This window comes from Panthera pardus, unplaced genomic scaffold (genome assembly GCF_024362965.1).
Source record: "Panthera pardus isolate Hobbes unplaced genomic scaffold, ASM2436296v1 HiC_scaffold_22, whole genome shotgun sequence".
In the NCBI taxonomy this organism is placed as follows: Eukaryota; Metazoa; Chordata; class Mammalia; order Carnivora; family Felidae; genus Panthera; species Panthera pardus.
The window spans coordinates 1,885,331-1,903,835 of NW_026526788.1; the positions used below are offsets into that span (position 1 = coordinate 1,885,331).

The 18,505-nt window shown below is 52.1% G+C and overlaps 1 protein-coding gene across 3 annotated transcripts in view; it reads left to right on the forward strand.

Annotated features, from left to right (window-relative positions):
• Nucleotides 1-14,311, forward strand: part of COG2 (component of oligomeric golgi complex 2) — a 46,413-nt gene extending 32,102 nt beyond the window's left edge. For 2 of the 3 annotated variants that reach the window (XM_053910188.1, XM_019419049.2), the window contains 8 exons: nt 2,681-2,742; nt 4,187-4,338; nt 7,227-7,424; nt 8,247-8,319; nt 8,619-8,761; nt 10,533-10,672; nt 11,971-12,151; nt 13,601-14,311. In XM_053910188.1, the coding sequence (XP_053766163.1) occupies nt 2,681-2,742; nt 4,187-4,338; nt 7,227-7,424; nt 8,247-8,319; nt 8,619-8,761; nt 10,533-10,672; nt 11,971-12,151; nt 13,601-13,702 (1,051 nt within the window). In that variant the 3' untranslated portion in view covers nt 13,703-14,311. The remainder of the gene's footprint in view (nt 1-2,680; nt 2,743-4,186; nt 4,339-7,226; nt 7,425-8,246; nt 8,320-8,618; nt 8,762-10,532; nt 10,673-11,970; nt 12,152-13,600) is intronic. The other variant, XM_019419050.2, reaches the window with a different exon arrangement.
• Nucleotides 14,312-18,505: the final 4,194 nt, after the last annotated feature.

Below are 18,505 nucleotides of genomic sequence, written 5' to 3' on the forward strand. Positions count from 1 at the left end.
AAGTCAGCCAGTTCCCTGAATGATTTTGTACGTTACCAGATTTTAACAGTAAGCAATCAAAAGGATCGGTGAGCCTTTCTCTGTAAACCATTTTACTTAAAATTTGTGAAATTTGTAAAACATCACATCTGAGTTGCGAAGTGTGGAACTTGTATTCACTTATGTTTGTTTTTCCATTAAAAAAAAAAATAAGTTCAAATAATACTTTGTAGGACTGCCCTATTGATTTTTACCAGGCGTCACATTGTTTACTCTGAGTGATGACCAGAAGTTTCACAAACATGACTAGGGTCAGAGTTACATTGTGAGGGGATTCACTTCAGGGCCATTTAAAGGAGGCCCAAAACCCATGGGGTGGTATACTTTGACATGTTCGTAGGGAGGAACGTGAACATTGCTCTCTTGGGAACAGGCTTACGCCACTGGTCTGACGGTAAACCTGTATCCCGTCATTCTAGGAACCGAGGTGGCCCTTCCAGCCAGCGCCATCCGGGGGTGCACTTGAACCCCTCACTGTTCCCGATGCCCTGCCTGGCCTTCATGTCACTTGTTCCCGTAGGTGTAGTAGAAAGCAGGTTTAGGGGCGCCTGCGGGGGTGGGGGGCTCAGTCGGTTAAGCGTCCCACTATTGATTTAAGCTCAGGTCATGATCTCGCCGTTCATGAGATGATAGCACGGAGCCTGCTTGGGATTCTCTCTCTTCCTCTCTCTCTGCCCCTCCTCTGCTCACGCTCGCTCTCAGAATGAATGAACAAACTTCAAAAACAAGAAAAAGGTTTACGATTCAGTTTCTCACAGGAAGAAAGTAAATGCAAATATGACCCAGTGGTCTCCAGTGCAGTGAGCCGGTGGCTCCGCAGAGACTGGGCTCAGTCCCTGAAATGCCCTAGGCTAAGTTCTCCGCCATCTTTAATTGAAGTCTTTCTAGAATATTGTATACTCCCGGAACATTCACTGTAGATGTATTGCAGTCAGTACATGCTGAACATAATATATCTCCTCCTAGAAATAGAAATAATCTCCTAGAAAAAGAAAACGTGGGCTTTCTGCAGCATCGACGTGCTTTCCCTTTGCCCCGAGTACGCGTGTGTGTGGAGTAGACGTGTGCCCCGCGACGCTTTGGATACTACGGGGCAGAGATTTCAACGCCCAGCAGTGTTACCTTTGCCGCTTTTATTTTTACGGAAGCGCTTTGCGATGATTGCATACCTGTGGCATGCGTGGAGGGATAGGTCTAGAGGCCTCTCCCAAACCCAGATTTCAGAATGTAGAAACGTCCTGTCTGGGGTCGCCTCTGTTACAGATACCCTAGCAAGCGCCGTGGGCATCACACGCGCGTGGACCAACTCCAGCGCAGCTTCTCAAGGGTCCCCAAGGTGGCCTCTCCCTTTTTGCCGTTTTCCAAGAACGACAGCACCTCACCTCAGTCCTGGAAGTTAACTGCCCAGCAGAGCTGTGCGAGGGGCTGCTGCTGGGCTCCCGGCTGGGGAGGCACAGCTCTGCCAAGTGACCTGGGCAGTTTTACTTCCATGGGTCTTTCAGCGTGGTTGCACGGTCAGATGGCTGTGTCGAGGCCGCGACATAGCACCCGTGCCTCTCACTGGCAGGTTCCCCTGGGCACTAGGAGGGGGCTTCCTTTCCCACGGGAAAGCAGCCAGCTCTCGTGGTTCGGGGTGGCCCGGGGCCTGGGGCTCTGGGCCGTGTTGCACGTTCATGGAGGGCACGGCCGCTGCTCTTGGTCTGATGTGCTGTTCCTTTCACCCTCCAGACAGATTCCTTAAGCTCAGGCTCTGATCTGCTTTAAAAAAAATGTGTACTATAAAAAACCCGAAAGGCTCAGGGAAATTAATCTTGAGCGGGTGTCAGCATGTGTTGCCAGCAAGGGAACTGGCAGGTGACGGGTGTGCTGGGGAAGGTCCGACGGCGGAGGTTCCGTAGTTGGGACCCGATGCCACGTGCACAGCTTGTTTCCAAAACACAGCGTTTTAATGTCACACAGCCCTGAAAACGTGCCCACGCAGTTACTAAAACGGAATTCTGTGACGGGAGAAGGCGCTGCCTGGTGGGCCAGCTGACCACCCAGGAGGACTGACCCGGGAGGCGGGGGCCGGACAGCACGGGAGGCTGGGCAGCAGTGTGAACAGCACACGCAGCGGGCTTTTGTAGTGTTCACCGGCTGCTCGCGGTGACTTTTCTCAAACTGCAAACAGATCCGGAGTCCACCCTTCCCATTCCTTACTTTAGAGACGTTTCCTTTTTTCCCTACGGCAGCGTGAGTCGAGGTGGATCGGAGATCCCCCGGTCTTGTGGCCACGAGGCGACGACACCGAGTACAGCCACGTGGGCCTGGCCTGACACGGGCTCCTTGATGGCAGTCTAACCGGGTGGTTTGTTTAGTTCGAAAAACACGGGGTTGGTTGTGATTCCAATCAGCCGCAGATAACAGAGAAGCCCTGCCTGACGGTGGCTTAATCGGGAGAAATTTATTCCTTGCTCAGTTGAAAACAGTGGGAGAATGGGCCTCCTGGGGCCGGCCGGGCATCTGTAAGGGTGTCTTTGGGACGCTCTTCGAGACAAGCCAGCGGAGGAAGTTCCTGTGGCTCAGGAGGAAGGGAGAACGGGTAGGTAAAGGCATGCAGCAGCAGCATAAACCCTAATCTGTGCTCTTGTTTTTCTCTCAGATTTAGAGAGATCGCAGGATCCTTAGAAGCAGCACTTACAGCTGGGTTGGAGGACGCTCCAGGTAATTTCCGTAAAGCGATCAATGGCGGATGTCACGCAAGGGGTTAAGCTCAGCGCTTACCTAAGCCTTCGTTTTCTGAGGGTACTTTCACCTTCTTTTGTCACGCAGTAGGTGAAAACGTAGCTTAAAAACACGGCTCAACCTCTTTTTTTTTTTTTTTCCTAAAAGGCTAAAAGTATATTTTTTGGTCCATAGAGCTTCTTTCCTTACAGAGAGGATCAAAAGAACGGACTATTATGCAGCCATAAAAAAAAGAACAAAATCTTGCCGTTTGCAACGACATGGAGGGAGCTAGAGAGCGTAATCCTAAGTGAAATAAGGCACTTGGACAAAGAGAAATACAATGTAATTTCACTCATAGGGTGGAATTTTAGAAACGAGACAAATGGACAAAGAAAAAAACGAAACAAACCAAAAAACACAGACTCTCAGAACAAACTGGTGGTCACCGGAGGGGAGGGGGGTGGGGCGGAGCAGGGGTGAAGTAGGGGATGGAGACAAAGAGCACACGTATCTCGAGCACCGAGCGATATATGGAAGCGTTGAATCACTATGTTGTACACCTGAGACTAGGACAACACTGTATGTTGACTCCACTGGAATTAAAATAAGATTGAAAATAAATGCTTTAAGAACGTAAGAAGCAGACCTCAGTTTTGTCTCTGAATATAACCTGTCACGGGGGATTAGCCCCTGGTGATCAGCGCTTTTTATAGAAAACTGGATTCCATCCGTTTTCCTCCCAGGCTAAGGTAAAGCGTCAGGATGGCCCTTCCCTCCTGGGGGATGATTTACAACTGGGGCTCCTGCCTCAGGCCTCCTGAGCCCTCGGCCCCAGTCCTGGGACACTGGGCAGGTGACAGTGGGTGGTGGGTTGCAGACAGGTTTGGTTTCCTTAACAGCCTCATTGATCTTGTGTCTTGTAGTCACTCCCAGTGGCCGCTCGCGTAACGCACGGCTGTTTCGATGGCCACACGGGTCTCTAGGCCACTCCCACTTAAGTTTCTGCTCCCTTCTATGTAGCTAAGTCAGCCTGACTGCACCATTTTAGGCTCCAAGGTGGTTTTTCGTCTGTCTTTGCAAAACATGGTCCTAGTGATCGACTTCCTGTATGTAGCGAGTTCCGATAGAGGAACGGAAGAGCAGACAAACGAAACTGGACAAACTCAGAATTGTAGTTGAGACGCCTGCAGGGGACCACTCCAGCTTGGGTTTGTGGACTTGGTACAAAATACCTGTTGACAAGTGATTGCCGAATGCCATAGATGTTCAGTCTCAAACATCCGGGAGGGGGAATTGTGTAAAATTAGAAAAACACACTGCCTCAAAAGATGACACAGCATGGATTATGGCCGCGTTCTTCACTCTTGAATTATGCATCGGAACTATTAGAATTTAGCTGGGAATTGCCTGAGGTTCTTTACGTGTCTGTCTGTTTCTCTAGCTGGCAGTTCGTTTTGCCTTTTGGCTTCTCACAGAACATGGAGCAGCCTTCAGAGGTGCTGGTCGGACGAGATGTTCTTGCCGGTGCTGGCGCATCGTCTGTGGAGGCTCACACTGCAGATTTTGGCTCGCTACTCCGTGTTTGTCAGTGAGGTGAGGGCTGGCCACGTAGCTCGTCCAGAATCACGACTGTTGGGAATTAGGGGGGGGGGCATCTCGGTGGTTCATTCGGTGGAGCGTCCCGACTCTGGCTCAAGTCACGATCTCGCAGTTTGTGGGTCTGAGCCCCGCGTCGGGCTCCGTGCCGACAGCTCGGAGCCTGAAACCTGCTCCGGAGTCTCTCTCTCTCTCTGCCCCTCCCCCCCTTGCACTCTGTCTCCCTTTTAAAAATAAGTAAACATTGTTAAAAAATATTAAAAAAGAATTAAAGAGGGACACGTGGGTGGCTCAGTTAGGTAAGCATCTGACCCTTGATTTCGGCTCAGGTCATGATCTCACAGTTGGTAGGTTCAAGCCCCGTCAGTCAAGCTCTGCTCTGATGGCACAGAGCCTGCTTGAGATTCTCTCTCCCTCTCTCTCTCTCTGCCTGCCCTCGCTCATGTGCACACTTTCTCTCAAAAATAAATATTAAAAAAAAAAAAAAATTAAAGATACGTTAAGCTAAATACGCTAAGACTCTTAAAGGCCAGGCTGTCATGAGAGGTCATCTGGAGGACAAAAATCGACTCATTTCTCAAGTCTGTATCCAGTATTTGTTTCCTTTTTCTTGCCACCGTTGCCTGTATGGGTGTCTATTGTCCCATTGTCCGTGCTTCCTCTTGTGGAAAAGCACTGTCCCGACAAGCTCATTTTCCCATCTCAAAGCCAGAATCTTCGAGATGCCTCGAAATTAAGACAGAGATGCTCATTTTAATGAAAATGAGTAGAAATAAAAACATACGCATTTTAATCATATTTGGAAGTTTTAAAAAATCGTATGATCATCTGGACTAAAAGGTAATAAAATTAATTAACCTTCCCTTCATTTCAGAATACCCTCCTTTTCTCCTTGTCGAGTAGTTAACTCTCTTAAGTATCCGCATCCCTGTGAAGATGGATTAGGTGTCGCGCACACAGCCGTAGCGGTGATCGTACAGGTCAGCCCTGAGCACCCAGGCAGGCCCCGAGCCAGCGTCTCGTGCTCAGAGAGGCCCTGGCCCCTCCTGGACAGTCGCAGGGGACAGACAGACGTGCAGCCTGTTCACTGTGCGTGATGAGTATGAAAATGGGCCTAGGCGTGCGTAAGTTGTCAGGAAGGACGGCGTGACAAAGCCTCAGCTATCAGAAGGAATGCAATCTTGAGTTGGAGAGGAGAGCCCGGCTTGTCTTGCAGGGTCTTCTTTTTTTTTAAATTTTTTTTTTTTTTTTAATTTTTTTTTTTTTTTTCAACGTTTTTTATTTATTTTTGGGACAGAGAGAGACAGAGCATGAACGGGGGAGGGGCAGAGAGAGAGAGGGAGACACAGAATCGGAAACAGGCTCCAGGCTCCGAGCCATCAGCCCAGAGCCTGACGCGGGGCTCGAACTCACGGGCCGCGAGATCGTGACCTGGCTGAAGTCGGATGCTTAACCGACTGCGCCACCCAGGCGCCCCTCTTGCAGGGTCTTCTAACAGAAGGAGCACAGGCTTTCACGGCAGACAGACTGAGGTTCTGCCACTTTTTTTTTTGTTTTTTTTAAGTTTATTCTGAGAAAGAACACAAGTAGGGGAGGGGTAGAGAGAGAGAGAGAATCCCAAGCAGGCTCTGCACCGACACGGGGCTCGAACTCATGAACCGTGAGATCAGGACCTGAGCTGAAATAGAGGTGGCCACCTAACCTCCTGAGCCACCCAGGCGCCCCCAGGTTCTGCCACTTTGAAATTTTGTGGCCTTGGGAGACTTAGCTCTAGGGGTCCCGGATTCTTCACCTGTGAAATGGCAAAACGGTTTCCATCCGTGAGGAGTAAAAAGGGATCTGTTGACCAGCAGATTGTTGACGGAAGTGCCTGGCAGATTCTGGGAGCTCGGTGGAAGCTAGTTCTCTTTTTCCCTTCTGCCTTCCTCTGCTCAGAAGGGTTCTTTTTTTTTTTTTTTTTTAATTTTTTTAAGTTTATTTACTTATTTTGAGAGAGACAGAGACAGCACAAGTCGGGGAGGAGGCGAGGCAGAGAGAGAGTGAGAGAAACCCAAGCAGGCTCCATGGTGTCAGCTTAGAGCCCAATGTGGGGCTGAAACTCAACGAAATGTGAGGTCATGACCTGAGCTGAAACTGAGAGTCGGACACTCAACCAACTGAGCCACCCAGCCGCCCCCCCCCCCCTTTTTTTTTTAATTTTTTAAGTTTATTTACTTTGAGAGCAGAAGGGTTCTTAACAGACCCCCCTGTCCACCAAGCGGTTTCTGAAGACCCCTGTGCAGTTGATTCCGGGGAGGCAGCGGGGTTGATGCGATTCTTCGGTTAGGCCTGAGTAGGCTGGGTCCTGCATTCTTACCAGCCAGTAATTCTCAGGTCTCCAATAAATTATTTTGCCTCCCATGTTCATTATTCCGTTTTTTCCTTATGCCGGGGGTACTTCTCTTTGATTTTTCCCTTGTAACAAATCATTATGCAAGTAACACTTTTGTTGATACTATTTGAAACATGGTGAGGTTTGGATTGTGCTTTTTTTATCCTTATTAATTAATTATAATTGACATTAGGTAAATTTACCGAGCAAACCTGGTAAATGATTTACCTAGTTGAGCTAATGAATTTTTCTTTAACTGTGATATTCTAGAAATTAATTTTCGTTTCGTTCAGGGACCTGTTTTGTTTTTTGCCTGTTACTTTTAATCACCGGAAAGTAGACGCGAGCTTAAGGAGGACAAATGTCCGTGGGGTTGTGGTTTGGCTTTGTTTCTCCTTGTTGTTCTTTCGTTGGTAAACTTTTACTGAATACTTTGCAGATGGTGGGCCACAAAACTTAATGCTCAGGTATGTGGCAGGTGGAAAAGTAGTTGATCGTTGAAACGGTTTCTCAGCTTTTACTCAGGCCCATCTCTAATGAAAGTGCCAAGGATATTAAAAAGCCTTTGGTAACTGGTGGCAAAGACCCTTCAGTTACCCAGGGAAACAGTGAAGACCAAGCAAGCGGCCCTGCGGAAACAAGGCCCGTGGCTTCCATTTCCAGTACGCAGCTTATATATGTGGTCGCCGACCTGGACAAGCTTCAGGAGCAGGTAGGCCTGTGTCCCAGGACAAGTCCGGGGGCTCGGTTCGGTGTTTTCGTCGAAAGTGACATGTGCGAGGGTCTGACCCCATCTGGCCTCATGGGGCTTGGAATCGTGGGGCCCAGGGCCTCCCGGAGAGCACAGGTTCGCCCGCGCTCCGAGCGATCTCTCCAGCTTTCCCCCGCAGGGGGGCTCTCTGCCTCCTTGCTTGTCAGTCTAGTCTCATATTTTGTGAACCTGGGGGGGGGGGGTCTCTGCTGCCTGTTCAGTGTTCCCGACACAAGTGACGAGTGAGCCATGCCCCACTGTTCACTAGCTCCGCGTTTTGGCATGATCGCTGGTGGGTTGGATTTTAACGGGTTGTACCCCCACTTGACCACGTATTTCCTGGCAACAGTTAACCTTCGCGTGTACTTTGAAAGTGAACTGTGAAAACTGCTCCCCCTGTTTTCTCTGGGGATGTCCATGTTTGGGGCCTTTATCATTAACAGGGCTTTGTGGACCAAATTTGTGTTTGAGTGCTCTGATACATGAGTCTGTTTTCCGCTGGTCTTTGTTTGGTATCGGTGAAAGCCACAGAATAGAAAATGGTTTTGCTTCTTCCCTGGGCCTGTTAATAGCCGGGGACTGCTGTTTCCCGTGTTGCTGGATTCTGTTTTAGTGAAAGCGTTAAGAATTTTGCTTTCTTCTGATGAAAATTGTAGGAAGTCTTGAGTTTAGTTTCATTTTTCATTAATAGTATTTTAGAGTTTATAGGTGCAAGTTGAATTGCCTCTTCCTTTGATTTATAAAAAAGTAACCGAATATATAAAGTGCATGTATTTATTTCAGCTTCCAGAACTCTTGGAAACAATCAAGCCAAAACTTGAAATGATTGGCTTTAAGAATTTTTCTTCTATCTCAGGTAAAAATGAATCTTTAGACTCAGCACATCTCTGAATAAGAAATAATTTAAAATAAAACTTTAGAGCCTGTAGCATATATTTAAACTACCATTTTCTTTTCTAGTTGTCAATCCTTGGTTGTTTCTATATTCTGTTCTGTGATGATAACTTCTCCAGATGAGATATTTTGTTTAATTCTAATAAGTTGATTTGATTCGGCTTATTGTTGTACACTCTCTAAATACTGTGACAGTGTCTAAAATAAAATTCGCACCCGGGCTTCAGTAAGTGGCTAAACTCAGTCTCTGTGTCTGGACAGCAGCCCTGGAGGACTCCCAGACGTCTCTGTCCGCCTGTGCTCCTGCCTTGAGTGACAGGATCATCCAAGACTTAAGTGAGTCTTGCTTTGGCTACCTGAAGAGTGCCCTAGAGGTCCCCAGGCTCTACCGAAGAACCAATAAGGTCAGCACTGTTCCCTGGAAAGCCTTTTGAGGTGGGGAAATACATGACAGGAAAGCCACAGAGGCAGTGGGTTGTTGAGCGAGACCCAGAAATGAGTGCACAGGGGTAGCCCAAGGCAGGCCTGCCCGGCCTCCTCCCGAGAAGCCTTATTTGTGAGAAGGGGACTCTGCAGGTGGATGGTCAGCTGCTTTGGTAATTGGACTCACACAGCACGGCCTCTTCCCGGATTCCCTTGGCCTTAAGGAAAGATGGTAGTAATTTGAAAAGAAAGCTTTTTAACAGATATATATTTTTAATGTTTTTTATTTATTTCTGAGAGAGAGAGAGCATGAGCAGGGGAGGGGCAGAGAGAGAGAGAGAGAGAGGGAGACACAGAATCCGAAGCAGGCTCCAGGCTCCGAGCTGTCAGCACAGAGCCCGACGCGGGGCTCGAACTCACAAACCAAGAGATCGTGACCTGAGCCGAACTCGGACACTCAGCCGACTGGGCCACCCAGGGACCCCTTAACAAAATATTTTTAACTCCTATACTTTGATTCTTGTATTTGGAAAAAAATGAATCGACCTTGCTCCCTTCATATCGTTCTAGCAAGTACCTGCTTTCTGCTATTCTGTAACTCGAAAAGATTCAAAAAGCTGCATCAGGAATATGAAAAGCATCTCTGAGATGAAAAGGGTGCGGGCACACTGGGGTTTAAAATCGAATTCCCCCGTTGTCTCATTTGGCAGAAAGGCGCCTTGGGGAATTCGTTTCGACCAGAGCTGTCGTTTCCGTTCCTGAGCTCTTCTTTCTGTGCATTATACGCACCTTTCCTTCTTGCTACATCTCGCTTAATTTTCCATCGAATTTTCTTTTTTCTCCAGTTGTAGAATTGGGTGTCAGGCAGTTTAGCACCAAAGTGATTTTTAGGACCTGTTGTTTTGGAGCGTCCCCGGAGTTCCTATGTGTCCCTGGTTTGGGGCGGTCTCTGTGTGCCGAGCACGGGCGTCTTGACCGCCCCCCGCCTGCGTGACTCGGTGCTCTGGAGGCAGTGAGTGCTCAGCGGAGGTGGACAGAGTCTCCCTCGTGGCTCTTCTTTTCCTTTTCCCAAAATCTGGGGCGTGCAGTAGGATTACCGCTTCCAGCAAGAGGATTTTGCCACCTGATTTTCCCTGTCTGGTCTGCCCTGAAGCTCCCACTTCAGAGCGGGAGAGAGAGACCTCCTCTGTATTCCTAGATACATTTCATTTTCTTTGCGGAAGCTACCAGCTTTCCCGTCTGGGGTATTGACCAAGTGCTTGCGGGTCAGATCCGGTGCGCTGGCGGTCAGATGCTGTCGTTTGCTCTTCTCCAGAGTAGGCACCAGTGTCCTTGTTTGCAGACGAAGAAGCTAAAACAGAACCAATTACTCGCCCTAGATCCTTGCGTCTCACTCTGTCGACCAGCAGCATTAGCATGACCTGGCGGGAGCCCGTTAGAAATGCATGGCCTCAAACACTGCTCTCCCGGCCCCCGTAACCGCGCACTGCAGAACTTGTTCTCTCTGTCCTTTTCTCTCTCTCTCCCTCTCTCTCTCTGGCTCTAAACATTATTTTCCCTTGCTGTACTCTTCCTGACCCCTCCTGTTCTCAGATATCTTTCGGGAGACAACCTTAGTGTCACTATTGGGGAGGGATGGGGTTCGTTCATGTCTCCAAACTGGCACATTAGTAACATCCTTCCGAAGTTTGAATAACTCTTTTTTTTTTTTTTCTATACGTTTTTTTTCAACCCCTACCATCATTACTCCAGGAAGTGCCAACCACAGCCTCCTCTTACGTGGACAGTGCCCTGAAGCCATTTCGCCAGCTTCAGAGTGGGCACAAGGATAAGCTGAGACAGGCAGTAATCCGACAGTGGTTAGAAGGCGCCCTCTCTGAGAGCACTCATAAGTAAGTACCTTAGAAGTAGGCCATCCCGGACTTGCTTAGGGAAGCCCCGAGTCAGAGACCGCGGAGGCCATCGGAGGGTGGCACGTGGCTTGTTGACGACGTCAGATGGCCGCGTCGCTGGACGGGTCGGGTGCAGGCGCTCACACCTGAGTTGGTGGCTGAGCCGCTCTGGCCCCACCCCCCCCACCCCCCCCCACCCCCCCCCCCGCACCTGGAGTGCGATGGGCCACCTGCCCCCCAGCCGCCCGGGGTTCCCCTGGCCCCGCACCTCCTGGGTCAAGGACTTCTTGGAGGCGCAGGCACATCCCACTCCCCCGGCACGCCCAGCTTTTGGTGTGCAGGGTGCGTTTCACGCGGCCCTCTTTCTGCAAGGCCAGGCACACGTTTTCCCGTAAGATCCGCTCTCCCCTGTGTCCACAGTGGCTCTGCTCGCGCCAGATAACCGAAAGCGCAGACTGGCGAGACCACTGTGGCCAAGGAAGAGAAAACACACGTTCTGAAGCCTGATTGTAACGGATAAACGTTCAGTATCCAAAACCCTGCAACCCGTGAAAATCTCAGGAGGTCTTCGGGATCCCTTTGGTCGAATGCCTCTTCGTTTCTCATTTAATAGACTTTTCCCCAAATGCCGGCATTGAGTTATGTCAAAAGCATCTTACTCAATTTTGCTATTGGATTTTGTTTAATTATTTTCTGATGGTACTTGATTTATTTCAATTACTTCTGAGTTCAGGAACATTTGTGGCTTAATTTAGAACATAACAGTGAATTAGAGTCTTGTTTTTGTGGGCAAGTATATACCAAGCGCCAAGTAGCCAGCTTGTAAACAAAGTTTTGAAATACAACTCCTTTATAATTTGCAAATTATATTGAGAGCACTGTGAAGGTAATTAGTGTTATTTAAAAATTTGAAAGCTTTCCGTTCTTAAGATGAACTGTTCCTAGAACTGACCGTAAATGAATCTGTTACTTGCACTTGGGGAATGAGCTCCAGCTGTTGCCCCCTTCGAGTAGGAAAGATCATTTGGCCTTCGATGTTCTCTTGTTGGTGTCCGGGATGAAAATTGTAAACAGAGTTCACGTATGTATTTCATAAGTTCTGAGGGATTGTGATGCTAGGGTGTCAAGGCTCCTTTTTTTCAGTCTTAAGAAACATTGGTCAGTTCACCATGGCCGATTTCTTTTATTGGAAATGAGTGTTGGTCTTACGAATCTCTTGTGTTGGCCCACCAAGCCAGTCGGTCTGGGGATGCACGCTAGCCCCTCGGTCTCACCAGTAAGCGTGTCTTGTGCCCAAGGTACTACGAAACTGTGTCCGACGTTCTGAACTCGGTGAAGAAAATGGAGGAGAGCCTGAAGCGGCTGAAACAAGCCAGGAAAACCACTCCTGCCAACCCCATCGGTCCCGGTGGCGGCATGAGTGACGACGACAAAATCAGGCTGCAGCTGGCCTTGGACGTTGAGTACTTGGGAGAGCAGGTAACCGCCGAGCCGTCGTCAGGTGCCTCACGTGAGCCCGGACGTGCTGCCGAGGGCGAGCGTGTCCTCCCGGGGCTGGAGGGAGGGGTCAGGGCCCCAGAATACTTGAGGGGAAGGGATGTGCGTAACGAATACCGGAAATTGACCAACTGGTCTTTGGTGCAGTTGGCATCCGCTTGGCTCACGGAGCCCACTGGAGGGGCAGCTCCCAGACGGAGGCGGCGTCCTTTCTGTCCACCGCCAGGGAAGTGCCTGACACGTAGTCAGGCGGTTAGAATAAGTAGAGAAGCATTAGCCCGTGGATCTCTCAGTGTGGCCCCTGAGAGGTCGTCTAAGCCTGACCTCTTTGCTTCCCTGGCCGAGTCTCCTCTGTTCCCATAAAGCACAGGTTTTGGAGTCCCAGCAGGCGCAGGAGCATTGCTGGACGTGGTGTCACTTAGGAGGCAGACGTGGGTTGCGTGCCAGGCCTCTCTTCACACAGGTGACTCATTCAAGGATCAGGAAACTTCTCTCGTTCTTGAGAAGCTGGCTTTCTAAACTGTTTAGAGTCCCCATATAGCACACACCCTCCAGGAAGATCTTGCAGCTGGAGGAGAATTTCCATCCAGAAGCGCTTGCTTTTCTAGCTGACTGAGGACTCTTGCACGTCAGGGTCCTCCCTGGAGATCTAAATTCTGCTGTTTTGATGTGAATTTAGAGATCTATCCCGGCGGAAGTCCGTTGCCCTATTTCTCTCTCTCATAAGAGAAACTTGCAGTCCTTTTACAAACCAGACAATCTGGTAAAGAAATATGAGGAACAAAGAAGCCAGAGAAAGAGGGGGGTGGGGGTGCAGGAAAAGAGACGGCACTCCTTGGTCGCCAGCCCCCAGAATGAACGGCAGCACGCCGACAGATGCTAAATGCTTGATGTGGGTTTTTCCAGATTTTCCTGTGCGTGTGTGCGCGTGTGTGTTGCCGTTAACAAAAGCGGGCACGTGGTTTGTCACCATTCGGTTACCACGGCAATCCACGGTAGTTGCTCTGCCACAGCAACCACAGTCCCTCAGATTCTAAGAAAATCTGTCGATGACCCGTGAAGACATTAAGTGCTCAGGCACTTTGTGAAAACTCTCCACTTAAAAAATAGTTCGCTTGGTGATTTCTTTTCGTGCGCCTCCTTTGCAGTCCACAAAAGAGGCTCTTCCCCTGGCAAGAGCCTGATCTGATGGACTGAGATAAATGAACATACTGGCGTCTTTGAAGGCGCAATGTTTAACCCCCAAAAGCGAAGCTCTGCAATAAGCAAATCCTTCCTGTGAAGGGAGAAGGCTCTGCCAGCCTTTGGGGAGCTGCCCTTTTCAGATTCCAGAGAGGATCGGGGTGACATCCCGTGTGTTCTTTATGAGGCTCTTTTGTTCGCGCTCAGCTCACACCGCGGTGCCTTTATCTGCTCTCGTGGCCTTTGCAGATACAAAAGATGGGCCTGGCGACAAAGGACATAAAGAGCTTCCCGGCCCTCGCCGAGCTGGTTGCCGCCACCAAGGACCAGGCAACGGCAGAGCAGCCGTGAGCATCTTGGAAGAGCCCGCGGGGAGGGGAAAGCTGGACGTGGAGCCCGAGGGGAAGACAGTGGCTCTGTCCTCGGGCCCAGTCTCCGCGGCCAAGAAGTGCTTCCACGGCGCCCGGCGTCTCGAGCAACACGCCAGGGCAGCTTCTCTCCACACACTGGGGTCTCCTTTTGCCCAGGACAGAACACAGAAGCCTTTTTCCGTTGTATGGAAGATAGTTTTTAAGACACTTGAAACTTTCTACTCTAGTTTACAGAGCAAATTATTTTATTTTTATTGTAAATCTTAGCGCGGAAGAGCTGATTTCTAAAATACGACTAAAGTGAATATATACATAGGACTCTGGAAAGCTGGGCCCGGGCCCCGACCCCGCTGTCGGAAGCGCCCGCCCGCCGGGGGTGGGGGGCGACCGTGTCGGATGGCTCCCCCTCCTCCGCCGGGAAAGCCGGTGCGCGCGGTGACGCCTCGTGACGCCCTGAGAGAGGCGGCAAGGGGCGCCCCCTCCGTTCTCCCCCTGGGTGCTCAGCGAGAGTGCTCCTGGTCACGCTGTCCCGGCAGGAGCTGGAACCTGTAGGAAGATGCATTTCCTGAATAAAAGAAGTGTCTGCCAGGAGCACGTGGGCTCGTGTTTGTGAATCCGGTGCGGGTTGAGTGCTCTGGCCGGGGGGGTGGCGTGTCGGGCACGTTTCCTCGAGGGCACCTGCCTCTCGCTCTCCTCAGCGGGTCCTCCTCCTGCAGGTGTGGGAGGCGACAAGGCCGCGGCCCTCGTGTCGGGAGGGAGAGGCCGCGGGGATGTTGGGAAGAGGTAGGCGCCCGAGGCAGGGGCGCTTCTCCCTCTAGCCTGCGTTTCATTGCATCTCCGTCTCCTGGCCCGGAGGTCAGCTCCAGGGAGAGCAAGGAAAAGTAAGCGATCGGCAATCAAGAAAGCAGATCCGGGCGCTAGCAGAGATTTTGTCTGTATGTGTGTGAGCGCAGTGATGAGGCAGCGCGGGGAAATAGGGAGCGTGAAAGGAACCCCCATAAAAGTGGTGAGAGCAGCGGCTTCGGATGCATGTCCTCCCCGCCTCTGCGGCCGTGCGGCCCCGCAAGTGTTCGGGGCTTGCACGCTGGGCCTGCCTGTGCTCCCCTGGAGAGCCAGTGCCCCAGCCTCAGCACTGAGCCCTGCCCCAGCTGGAGCGGGACTGACGGGTCGGTACTGGGAGTCCAGTCAGACCCCGGCCCGTGGGTGCGAGAGCAGAAGGGATTTGGCATCAGGCTTGGACCTCGCGGTGCTGGGCTCGTAGGCAGCAAGGGGCAGGGGGCAGCTGGGAAGGAAGCTGGACGTGAAGTGAGAGAGGGCAAGGCCGACCTGGAGCCAGTGGGGATAGATTGGCACCCACGTTTGTCTCTTGCCGCCCCCACCCGCGTCCCCCAAGTTCAGCGATGGGCCTGCAGAAGTTGAGCTCGCGCGCCCGGCCCAGGATTTGAGGGAGGTCCAGCAGGGCCCGCGCGTCGTGCCGGGAGCCGTGTGAGCCACCCGGTGGCTGGGCCTGCGGGAGCTTCTGAGTGCAGACATGCCCTTGTGGGCAAGGCAGACCTCCCACCTTGCCCAGTGGGGAGCTCTGGGAGCTCTGGGAGTGGAGACCCAGCCCTGCCAGGGTGACGAGACCTGCCTACCTGCCGGTGGTCCCCCAGGTTAGCCACATGGCTGAGCGCCTCCCTCCAGCCCGACGCTGGTCAACAGTAGCCCCAGTGTTTCCTTTCTCCTTGACTGCTCTTTCTCGTTTGTTTCAAAACGTGGTTGACAAGGATACAGTGTATTAGCCCCTCCAACTCCAGCCGGCTTATCCCCATTATGGAGGCAAGGAAACGGAAATTAAGGAGTTAAAATAGTTAAATGGAATTTAAATCCAGGGAAGATGGTTCCAGAGTCCAGGTTGCTCAGCAGCGGGTAATTCTCCCCCCTTGATATGAGCATCGGAACAGAGGGGCTGATCGGGCAGGGTTGGGGCCCAAGGCGTCCATTTCCCGGACACCTGTCAAGCCCCAGGCTCAGCCTGGGTTCAGTAGTAACCACATTTCTGGGCTCATTCTGGGCGACGCCCGTGTTGTCCCACTCCTGTGTCTAGGCTGAAGAAACAAGAACCTTTAGTGAAAAGCAGAACGTTCCAGAACACTTATCCCTGGCTCCCCAGAACGTCTCCTTCATTTAATGTGTGTTTTCTGAGCTTTGGCTTGAAGAGTCATAATGGAACAAAGTTTATAAAGATGAATGATACATTTTTACAGTAAAACTATAATAGTGTTTTACTTTATATCCTACAGAATCTAAAAGTCTCAAGCAGAGGAGTCTTTCTGGCCAACTGGTCATGTGGTACCAGGGAGGCAGGGGATGAGTGGGTGGGGGTGCTCCACACAGTCCTCAGGGACCCAGGCTGCCTGCAAGGCACCACCTCCGTCCTGTGGCTTCCGTGTCCCCCCCCCCCCCCCCCACCGGGGGTCACTTCCTGTTAGTTCCCTGTGGCTGTTGTAACAAATTCCTGCAAACGGGATGGCTGAAAACAACAGAATTCTCTTCCCTCCTGGTTCTGGAGGTAGAGTCCAAATCAGGTGTCGGCTGGGCCACACTTCCTCTCCCCCTTGCCCGTCCCACTTCTCGTGGCTCGAGGTGTCCCTCGGCTCATGATGGCACAACTCGGCCTCGGCCTCGGCCTTCACGCAGCCTCCTGCTCTTCTCTGTGTCTCCTCCTCTGTCTCCTACAGGAGCTGTGCCGTTGGATTTAGGACCCACCTGCGTAGTCCGGGAGGCTCTCGTCGTGAGATCCCCAACTTAATCGCATTTGCAAAGGTCCTTTTGCCCAGTAAGGTCACATGCACAGATTCCAGGGGCCAGCATGTGTGCGGACCTTTTTGGGGGCCCACCATTTTGGCCTCTGCTGCAGCCAACCAGGAAAGGAAAAGCACATGAGGGCCACCCGGGGGCAGGGGGGGCCCGCGGCCCTGGCGGGGAGAGCTCCGCACGGTCCAGGGGCTGGAAATGGGTCTAGCTATGTGTCCAGGAAGAAGAGAAAAAAAGCAAATTTTAGAGCTTCTTCAGTTACACACCCCGGTGTCCTGTTGGGGGTCTTTGCCAGTATTTCTTTGCAGCTCCCTGGAACTACTCTGTGGAGTTGCCCTGTGAGAGCCACTCAGCCACGAACCTGCCTGTGGAAAAGGGGGCCCCTGGGTCTGCATGCCTCGCAGGCTAAATCAGGGCAGCCCCGGACCTCCGGCATGGAGGAGGCCAGCGTCGAGCTTTAAGGACAGCAGCCGCCCTGGCGGTGCGATAATGGGCGTCCACGTGACCCTCCCGTTGACCTTCCCGCTCAAGTTCATGTTTCAGAACCGGAGAATGGTGCCGAACTTCAGATGTCGAGCTAACGGTAGAGTTTTTTGGTTTTTTTTTTTTAATGTTTTTATTTATTTTGAGAGAGCAGGAACAGGGGAGGCACAGAGAGAGAGGGAGACACAGAATCCGAAGCGGGCCCCGGGTTCCGAGCTGTCAGCACAGAGCCCGACGCGGGGCTCGAGCCCGCGAACCGTGAGATCGTGACCTGAGCGGAAGTCGGACACTCAACCGACGGAGCCACCCAGGCGCCCCGAGCAAACGGGGGATTCTGAAGCAAGGCCTGTTGGGAGTTCTTACCTGAAGGCACCGTTCACGTTGTCAGCGCGTGGCATCCTCACCCGTGAGAGAGACCTCTCCTCGTCAGCCACCAGACATCCCAGGTGGAGCCTCCACCATCTGAGAGGACGCCGGCCTCCCCTGGTCGTCCTCCCACCACCTCAGGTTAGGCAGCTGTGAAGGAGACGCTGTCTTTGGCCCCGGGCGAGCCTTCGCCGGCACTGCCCACCCCTCTTGAAGAGCCGCCGGGCGTCCTGTCGGTTGGCGGCAAAGGCCGTCTGGACCAAGGGAAGTCACACCTTCCCGTGACTTTGAGAAATGCCTCCACGCGCCACCCGCCCCATCGCCCCTGTCACACGGAGTCCCAGAACAATCCAGATTCTCCTCTCCTCTTTCCCTCGCTCTCGTCAGTGTTGGACTGAAACGTGTTCTTGATCTTTGGGGTGGCGTTTTGATTGTGAAGTAACCCAGTAACGAGGACCTGAATCTCTGTCCCCCCTTAAACAACTGAACGCCAAGGCAAGCATCTGAAACGGCACCGTGCGGACGCTGGACAAGAGCAGCGTAGGATCCCAGAGAGAAGGGAAACAAGGTGGGCTGTGTGTGGACAGCCCAGGGTCCAGGCCCAGGCACAGGGGGACCCGGAGCCGGTGACTCTGATGTGAGAGAGTCTGGAGTGGGGAGGCAGCGGGGGAGGGGGGGGGTGAAGGGGGGGGAAGGAGTCTAGACCTTGGGGGGCAGAGTATGGAGAGGAAGGTGGCTCACTTTGTATAGCCGGGTGCTGGTTAGCCGCTGGTGGGGCAGGAGGCTATCAAGGCAAGGAAAGCGGTCCTAGAAAGGAGCGGCTAGAATCATCCTCCAGGCTCGGGGGACCCCGGCGTGTTCCCGCTGGCAGGATGGAAAGGCTCTGACAGTGGCCACAAGCGGCGCCCTCAGAAGGATCGGCCTCAGGAGCGGCACCAGATTGGCCTAAACCAAAGGCTGGTCTGGACCCGCTTAACAAAGCTTCACAGCGAGCCTCAGAGGGTAACTTTGCAGGTAACTCCACGGAAGTGTAGAGTAACATGGAATGTAGGGAGGTGGGCTGTGGGACCCGCCCCCCCCCCCCCGAAGTGTTGGGAGTCACTGACATTCACCACCCGCGGTGTTTGTGAGAGCCTCT